This window comes from Mus caroli, unplaced genomic scaffold (genome assembly GCF_978045245.1).
Source record: "Mus caroli unplaced genomic scaffold, Mus_caroli_1 scaffold_9, whole genome shotgun sequence".
Lineage (NCBI taxonomy): Eukaryota > Metazoa > Chordata > Mammalia > Rodentia > Muridae > Mus > Mus caroli.
Window position 1 is genome coordinate 15975202 of NW_028227264.1, and position 9651 is coordinate 15984852.

The 9651-nt window shown below is 43.7% G+C and overlaps 1 protein-coding gene across 1 annotated transcript; it reads right to left on the reverse strand.

The window, feature by feature from the left end:
- Positions 1–302: 302 nt before the first annotated feature.
- On the reverse strand, positions 303–5391 carry LOC110302988 (sperm motility kinase Z). Its single transcript, XM_021173859.3, has 2 exons — positions 3829–5391; positions 303–832 (listed from the first exon to the last, which is right to left on the reverse strand). Exons 1-2 carry the CDS (start codon positions 5357–5359, stop codon positions 822–824), a joined length of 1542 nt encoding a protein of 513 aa, XP_021029518.1. The 5' UTR covers positions 5360–5391; the 3' UTR covers positions 303–821.
- Between the last annotated feature and the right edge of the window lie 4260 nt (positions 5392–9651).

Consider the following 9651-nt stretch of genomic DNA (forward strand, 5'->3'; position numbering starts at 1 on the left):
ACCCCATGAGTTAGAAACCCTGCTGACAAGGACCCATGCTTACTGGAGTCACAGGAATCCTTGATGAGTGTATCTGCCTGTGACTGGACTTCCCACCGACTGGTATCCCTAGTGGATAGAGTACCCACTGACTGGAATCTTTGTTGACTGGAGTCCTTGCTAACTGAGATGCCACAGACTAGACCCCCTACTGGCTATGAGACAGTCAGTTCTACTTATCTTGGGCAGTTGACTTACCTCTAAGGTTGGAGTGGATAGATAGTGGAGGGATGCAAAAATGGGGGGTTTTACTTCCAACATGGGAACAATAATTGAGGCAACCAGATATATAAATAGAACCCCCAAAATAGAAACTCTAAGAATCTCATTGGCAGAATACAAATCAAGAGATATATAACCATGAGCTCTAGGAGGTCCCCAAAGCCAAGGAAAGAATAGTCCTCTGTGAAGGGCAGGTCCCAGAAGCAGCAGGTCTCAGATAGCATAACTATATATAGGTCCCTTCCACAGGAACCAGCCCCTCACTGCACGTTGAGTTTTAGTGGAAGGAGCAGGAATGTGCTCGAAGCCTGAGCTGAAGCATCAAGTCTGGGGTGGTCCACTTCCAGAAGGTCTTGAGAGCAGCATCAGTCTCCCTCCTTTCGTTGACAAGCAGGCTTATGGGTCTGGCTGTGAAGTCTCTACTCTTCCTCTGATGTCAGGTATCTTGGGTAGTAGGTCATCAGCCAGAAGCAAGAGCCATTGAGAGGAAGATTGAGAAAATGTAGACATATTTGTTGATTGGTGGGGATTCCGCATGCACTGGTGGGAGGAGAGGCCAATCAGGAAAAAGCTGTCAAATCCAAAGAAGAGAATGTCAAAGACAAGGCAAGAGCATGTGGGGTGGTTTCAAGCAGGTCACTGCTCTGCTGCTGGGAGGGAGAGGGAGGGGACTGTCCAGAGATTGCAGGTGAGGATGTGCCTGCACCCTGGTCTGGCAGCTAGGGGGTTTGTTCCTTTTGTTGTTGCCTCTGCTTATCTCCACCTGCTGTTAGCTTCCTTGTCCTCATCAACAAGAATTCCCTGAGAGACTTTCAGATGACAAGAGTACTCCCATGGGGAACCTACCACTATTTTTTACCTCCTTCCTAGCCAATGGGGCATTCTAGACCAGGAAGTAGAAGCCCACAACAGGCAAAGTTTCCCACGCTTTTCTTTCTGCATCTCTGTGTCCACATAAGAAATGACAACACAATGACCATAGGATCATGGGTCTCAGTGTCTTGTGGCTGCCACTGTAAATGCAAGGAGGCACAAGACTGGGACACTTAGTGACCATGATCACACTGCTCTGGACTGATATCCAAGCTGGTTCATCTGATTCTTTGTCACCTCCACTCACTTCTCTCCTTGTTTCTACCACTAAACTCATCTCCATCTTCCCCAAGACCTCACCTACCTCATCCCTATCTTCCTCCCTTCTCACTCTGTCTAAACATTGTTCTAATATCTAATTTGAGTTAAACCTTAGTATATTCTCCACAAGCAAGATGGTTTTGTACAGTCTGGATAATGATCTGCAATTGCTGTGCTTTCAGTTGTGAATGAGAGTTTTGGATATACTAAGAAAGACGTGCAGAAAGAACAGATAGGAAAAATATCTTCAATTTGGGGCTTACAAACACCTACCTCAGATGACTGGGGTAGCCTAATTGGGAGAATAATCAAATGTAACAGCATCAATTGAGGAGGCACAGAAACATGGAACTAAAGTCCTGTGGGAACAACCTTTCAGGCAGCCACATTGGGATCCAATTGACTTTTGACTTGACTGAACTTCACTGGTGAAAATTCTGGCTTCCCGTCCCCACCATATGCATTTTTATGTCATGGGAAAAACAGTAGTCAAATCTGTGGGAGATGGAAATGGACCTTCTAGTTGTATTCAGACATGATAATTTTTACTCTTGGGTTGTTTTGTTCTTTTTTTTTTTTAAGGTTTTTTTTTTTTAACAATTTTTTACTAGATATTTTCTTCATTTACATTTCAAATGCTATCCCGAAAGCCTCCTATACCCTCTCCATGCCCTGCTCCCCAACCTACCCACTCCCGCTTCCTGGCCCTGGCATTCCCCAGTACTGGGGCATATAATCTTTGCAAGACGACGGGCCTCTCCTCCCAATGATGGCCGACTAGGCCATCTTCTGCTACTAATGCAGCTAGAGACATGAGCTCTGAGGGTAATGGTTCATATTATTGTTCCTTCTATAGGGTTGCAGACCCTGTCAGCTCTTTGAGTACTTTCTGCTCCTCCATTGGGGGCCCTGTGTTTCATCCAATAGATGACTGTAAGCATCCACTTCTGTATTTGCCAGGTACTGGCATAGCCTCACAAGAGACAGCTATATCAGGGTCCTGTGAGCAAAATCTTGCTGGCATGTGCAATAGTGTCTGCATTTGGTCACTGATTATGGGATGGATCCCTAGGTGAGGAAGTCTCTGGATGGTCTTTCCTTCTATCTCAGCTCCAAACTTTGTCTCTGTAACTCCTTCCATGGGTATTTTGTTCCCCATTGTAAGGAAGAACAAAGTATCCACACTTTGGTCTTCCTTCTTCTTGAGTTTCATGTGTTTTTCAAATTGTATCTTGGGTATTCTAAGTTTCTGGGCTAATAGCCACTTATCAGTGAGTGCATATCGTGTGTGTTCTTTTGTGATTGTGTTACCTCACTCAGGATGATATCCTCCACATCCATCTATTTGCCTAAGAATTTCATAAATTCATTGTTTTTAATAGCTGAGTAGTACTCCATTGTGTAAATGTACCACATTTTCTGTACCCATTCCTCTATTGAGGGGCATCTGGGTTCTTTCCAGCTTCTGGCTATTATAAATAAGGCTGCTATGAACATAGTAGAGCATGTGTCCTTATTATCAGTTGGAACATCTTCTGGGTCATTTTATTGATTAATGACTGAATTGGAATGCCCAGGTACTTTCCATAGTATCACCACTGTAGTTTGCACTGTATTTGATTTGGTAATCTCTGGGTACTGATCAGTGGGGGGAGGGGGCAAAGAATCAGTTTTGTTTAACAAGAGAACAGAACATTAAAGGGAAACTTTGATTAACCAGGACAATTGATACAACTCAGCTTTGGCTGAGACATTGGCCATGATTAAGAAGACAGAGGCATCTCAGCACGAAAGTCTCAAAAGCAATTCTTGGTATATCTCAAGAGAAGCTGTGGTTTAGTGATAGCAAAGACTGCTTCTCATGCTGGAGGCCAACCTTGATAATGTGTAAGAATTTCCCAGGTAGTACTGGTTTGGGCTGCCTGAAAGCTGAAGGGTCAAAGGGGATGTATGAGACCAGTCACAGCTTGGTGCTGTGAGAGGCCATGAGATTCCATTATTGAAGGTGTAGCCTCCTTACAATGCAGGCCTGAGCACACTGGAGATGCCAAGACTGTGTGATGACCACCCATATCAATGACAGGTGTGGAAAGATTCCACCTGACATGATAAGACAAGATGTGTGACTTGTAGACAAAAGAAACCCAAGACCCTTTGCAGTCCAGAAGATCCCAAGTCCTGTGATTAGGACACTGAGCTGAGCCACAGGAACTGATTTACACTGATGGATTTTTGTTTTGATTTGACTGTGTTCTGGTTCTACACTCTTGGAGTGAGGAGGTATCGTACTTGTGTTTAATTGTATGAGCACTCATATCCCACACTATTTACATATAACTAGATATAACTCACTGGACTTCAAGAACCTAGTCATGAACTGACTATATGCAAAACATTAGTAAAACCATAGGTAAAGCAAATATAAAAATGTACCTGAGCCATTCCTTGTGCTTCCTGCCATCTTCTGGTGTCCTCTCACTTTTGGGGATACACACTCTTCGGACATTTTTTTTTGAGGCAACATGCAGCAACACAATGTCTGGATGCATGCTCCAATTCTCTTCTTCCATTTCCTCCAGCCCCTAGGTGTCAGAGGGCATGAAGTTGAAGTTTCACTTTTCTCTGGGTCACTTGAAGTCTTTTCTGCCTGAGAGTTAGTGCAAAAGCTGTTATCTTCTATATCTATGTAAGTGTTTCTCAGTAAACAAATACAAGGGGCAGTCATGGCACGTTTCTGACCTCTGCCCATAGTGGGTGTTTTCTTGGGTGGAACAGGGGCATTTGTCCCCCCAGTTTGTCTTAGACGATGTTGTTCAGTAGGTGAGGCTGATACTTTAAAGGAAGGCTCACTGGCCCTTCTCCTAGGAGACAGAGAAAAAGCGTCAGAGTCTGTTGCTGAAGGGAAAGGTGACATCCCTGGATTCATTAACTTTGTTTGAACATAATTGCCATCATCCTGACATGCCTCAGATCTCAGTAAGTAATATGTAGCCATAGTTTCATCGAACTTTCTGTGTTTTAATGATTCTCTAATGTCCTGCACATGAAACCCAATATTTTTCATGGCTGCCATGATGTCAGGGTCTGGAAAGCTGGTGTCTCCATTGGAATGAAATGTGACAGTCTTTTCCCCTTCCTGAAGCCATGGATGACTTAGGAGGTCTTGTGCAGTTGGCCTCAGCCTTGCGTTTGTTGCCAATAACAGGCCTATCATGCTCCTTAAGTCTTTAGAGAGATTATAAGGAATTTCATACCTCCCTTGTAGAACTTTCTTTCTAATTTCTGACAAGGTGGACCCTACAAATGGAAAAATCCCTGTCACCATATAATACAAAAGAACCCCCAAGGCCCATATGTCTACTTTTGGGCCATCATAAGGGAGCCCTAGGAATATCTCCGGAGGAATGAACTGGAAGGCTCCACATAGCCTTTCCAGTTTTTGCCCAGGCATGAATCTGGCACCTAGTCCAAAGTCAATAATTTTGACATTTCCATGCTCATCAACTATGACATTGTCAGGCTTTAGGTCTCTGTGAACAACGCCTTCACCATGACAGTAGCCTATGGCACTGAGCAACTGAACAAATATGCTTCTTGCTTCATCTTCCTTCAGGCATCTAGCCTCCCGGACTCGATTAAGTAGCTGTGTTCCTTGGACCACTTCCATAATTAGATAAATGTTCTGTTCTGTCTCTATCACTTGCAAAAGGGAAACAATGTTAGGGTGGCTGAGCATCTTCATGATTTCGACTTCTGGCACCATTGGCTCACACCACCTCTGGCGCTTCAGAGCTTTGACAGCAACTGGGACACCAGTGAGGCGATGGGAGCATAGCCTCACTTCAGTAGTGCCATGCTGGCTCAAGGTCTTCAGGACGGTGTACTGCCTGGTGAACACCTTCTCATCGAACTCGCTGAGCACAATGCTAGGCTCTGATGACTCATCCTCGCTGTCAGAGTACATGGTTGGTAACAATGCTTACTGCCAAAGGAAATGAGGTGCTGGGGAGAAAGGAAAGGAGATATAAAGAAATGGTACAGAGACCTGAGAGATGAAAGTAACAACATCAGGGGGATGGAAAGTAAAAATAAAGGACAAAGTGAAAACCACACAAAGGAGAAGCTCTAACCTAGACCACTGATGACACACACAGAGAAACCCAACCTTGATCCCCAAACCAAGACCGAGCTCACAATCTAGTGAACTAGGAAGACCATAGCTCAGTAATGTTCTGGATGCTATTTGATAAAACTGAGAAGAGAACTAGGGTATAGGAAAGAAAATGAATGGAAGTAAAAAAAGTATAACGTAAAAGCAAAATTCTAGGCCTTTAGGCCCAGGCTTGAGAATGTGTCTTCTGTGACTCAATGCTCCAAGGTATGCTAATCATAAAACAGATGACGACATTCCTTCACCCACCCGCTTCCTGGGTTCAAGGAGTGTTCATTCAAAGAAAGTCACCCTGACCCACCCTGACCATTGCTGGAAACTGCAATGCAAATGTGCTATTGTTAGGGGCACTTAGAAACTGTCTTGAGAAATAACCCGCACAATTACCAGGTATTCCTGTGACTCTTGTGACTTTGCACTTCCTTGTGACTCTTAACTGGTATTTTTGGTATTTTCCAACAATGCCCTCCCCACCTCCTTGAGTTGTGGTTTCTTCCTTTAAATACCCCCTTACCCAGCTACTCGGGGAGCCATGGTCCTCTACCCCTGTGTGGTGTATGACTGTGGGCTGGAGAGCGCTCTCAAATTAAAAGTCCTCTTGCAGTTTTCAGCAAGACTGCAAAATACCACTGCCCACCAGAAAATGCAAGGCAGACCTTACCTTTATATCTCACAATGGGTCCTCATGAGGTCACAATAGGACATGTACAGAACCCCTCAAACCAAAACCAGAATCCCTCAAGAAGTCAAAACAAAACCAGAGGCACATAAAACTCATTAATTAAATTGAAGCAGAGAAGCAAAAGTAAAAAGCAAACCAGAGAAATAAAAAGAATTAGAAACCAGAACTAGCCACATCCAATTAGGCAGATCATAGTTGTGCAAACGCCTAGGAACCGAAAGGCCTTCAAAGCTTCTGGTTCAGATAGGTTCTGTGGAGCAACATTTAGGCTTTTACTATTGCATATGCCAGAAAGATTTTGCTGACAGGACCTTGATATATCTGTCTCTTGTGAAGCTATGCCAGTGCCTGGCAAATATAGAAGTGGATGCTCACAGTCATCTATTGGATGGAACACAGGGCCCCTAATGAAGGAGCTAGAGAAAGTACCCAAGGAGCTAAAGGGGTCAGCAACCCTATAGGAGGAACAACAATATGAACTAACCAGGATCCCCCATAGCTCGTGTCTCTAGCTGCATATGTAGCAAAAGATGGCCTAGTCAGCCATTAATGGGAGGAGAGACCCTTGGTCAGGTGAAGATCATATGCCCCAGTATAGGGTATGCCAGGGCTAGGAAGCAGGAGTGGGTGGGTTGGAGAGCAGGGCAGAGGGGAGGGTATAGGGGGATTGGGGTATAGCATTTGAAATGTAAATGAAGAAAATATCTAATTAAAAAAATTTTAGAAAAAAATTTAAAGTGGGACCCAGAGTGCCCAGAGTACCATCCACACAGAGCTAGGTAGCAGAAGTGCTAAAGACCCCAGCATTCCTACTATGAAAGGGCACACACAGATTCCTAGCAGTACACGTGGGGCAGATATTCAGGACTACTGTACAGTTAAATTGATACCTAGAAGTTTTTCTGTGCAAATAGGGATGGTCATTATGGCCTGTAAATTTGTACTGTAGGCTGGGAAGCCATAAGTATGGAGGGTGAGTCTAACAGTATCTGCTTCACTGTGCAGAACTTTATGAAGGAAAGGAGGGGATTTCTAAACAGACTAAGTACCTAGAAGTTTATGGGGGGTAGGTTTTGGGTGCTGTCTTACAAGGTCTGATACCTAGTCACGTTGGAGGTAATAGATGCGACTAGTGAATGGTCACTAATGCTAGAGCAGTGTATGAAGGGCAGGGAATGTGTGGCATGGGTGACTCTAAAAAGACCTGAGATATAAGACAAAAAGACCACCAACAGATTGGGAAAGGATCTTTACCTATCCTAAATCAGATAGGGGAATACTATCCAATATATATAAAGAACTCAAGAAGGTGGACTCCAGAAAAAAAAAAAAAAAAAAAAGACCTGAGATTTAGCTGTGCATGTGAGGTTAGGGCAGGGACAAAACATTAGAAATGATTTGGGCAAGTGTCAGGGCTGTGCTAGTAGGGCATGCTGTGAAAAGTGCATGTGGAGTTGTGGTGGTCAAGTGGTCCTGAACAGTCTGATTTACAGCATAAGTGTATTGCTTGGATCCATGGCTACCAGGGTGTGACTAATACCAGGTTTTGTGGGGGCAATGGAGGTAGGATATGCACAGCATTGCTGGATACTTACCACAAAATGTGGCCTGGGTATGCTCCAATGTAGCCGCCAGCAGCCACGGGTCACAGGGTTCCTGAAAGGAAAGCTGGGGATGGATGGGAAGGACAGGAAGAGAAATAATGAGTCAAGACAAAGTTTTCTTTCTTTCTTTTTTTTTTTAACTTTTTAAAATATTTTTTATTAGGTATTTTCCTCATTTACATTTCCAGTGCTATCTCAAAAGTCCCCCATACCCTCCCACCCACCCACTCCCACTTTTTGGCCCTGGCGTTCCCCTGTACTGGGGCATATAAAGTTTGCAAGTCCAATGGGCCTCTCTTTCTAGTGATGGCCGACTAGGCCATCTTTTGATACATATGCTCCTAGAGTCAAGAGCTCTGGGGTACTGGTTAGTTCATAATGTTGTTCCACCTATAGGGTTGCAAATCCCTTTAGCTCCTTGGGTACTTTCTCTAGCTCCTCCATTGGGGGCCCTGTGATCCATCCAATAGCTGACTGTGAGCATCCACTTATGTGTTTGCTAGGCCCTGGCATAGTCTCACAAGAGACAGCTATATCAGGGTCCTTTCAGCAAACGCTTGCTAGTGTATGCAATGGTGTCAGCGTTTGGAGCCTGATTATGGGATGGATCCCTGGATATGGCAGGCTATAGATGATCCATCCTTTCGTTACAGCTCCAAACTTTGTCTCTGTAACTCCTTCCATGGGTGTTTTGTTCCCAATTCTAAGAAGGGGCAGAGTGTCCACACTTTGGTCTTCGTTCTTCTTGAGTTTCATGCATTTAGCAAATTGTATCTTATATCTTGGGTATCCTAAGTTTTTAGGCTAATATCCACTTATCAGTGAGTACATATTGTGTGAGTTCCTTTGTGATTGTGTTACCTCACTCAGGATGATGCCCTCAAGGTCCATCCATTTGGCTAGGAATTTCATAAATTCATTCCTTTTAATATCTGAGTAGTACTCCATTGTGTAAATGTACCACATTTTCTGTATCCATTCCTCTATTGAGGGGCATCTGGGTTCTTTCCAGCTTCTGGCTATTATAAATAAGGCTGCTATGAACATAGTGGAGCATGTGTCCTTCTTACCTGTTGGGACATCTTCTGGATAAATGCCCAGGAGAGGTATTGCTGGATCCTCCGGTAGTACTATGTCCAATTTTCTGAGGAACCACCAAACTGAATTCCAGAGTGGTTGTACAAGCTTGCAATCTCACCAACAATGAAGGAGTGTTCCTCTTTCTCCACATCCTCGACAGCATCTGCTGTCACCTGAATTTTTGATCTTAGCCATTCTGACTGGTGTGAAGTGGAATCTCAGGGTTGTTTTGATTTGCATTTCACTGATGATTAAGGATGTTGAACATTTTTTCAGGTGCTTCTCTGCCATTCGGTATTCCTCAGGTGAGAATTTTTTGTTCAGTTCTGAGCCCCATTTTTAATGGGGTTATTTGATTTTCTGGAGTCCACCTTCTTGAGTTCTTTATATATATTGGATATTAGTCCCCTATCTGATTTAGGATAGGTAAAGATCCTTTCCCAATCTGTTGGTGTTCTTTTTGTCTTATTGACGGTATCTTTTGCCTTTCAGAAGCTTTGCAACTTTATGAGGTCCCATTTATCGATTCTCGATCTTACAGCACAAGCCATTGCTGTTCTATTCAGGAATTTTTCCCCTGTACCCATATCTTAGAGGTTTTTCCCTACTTTATCCTCTATAAGTTTCAGTGTCTCTGGTTTTATGTGGAGTTCCTTAATCCACTTAGATTTGACCTTAGAACAAGGAGATAGGAATGGATCAATTCCCATTCTTCTATA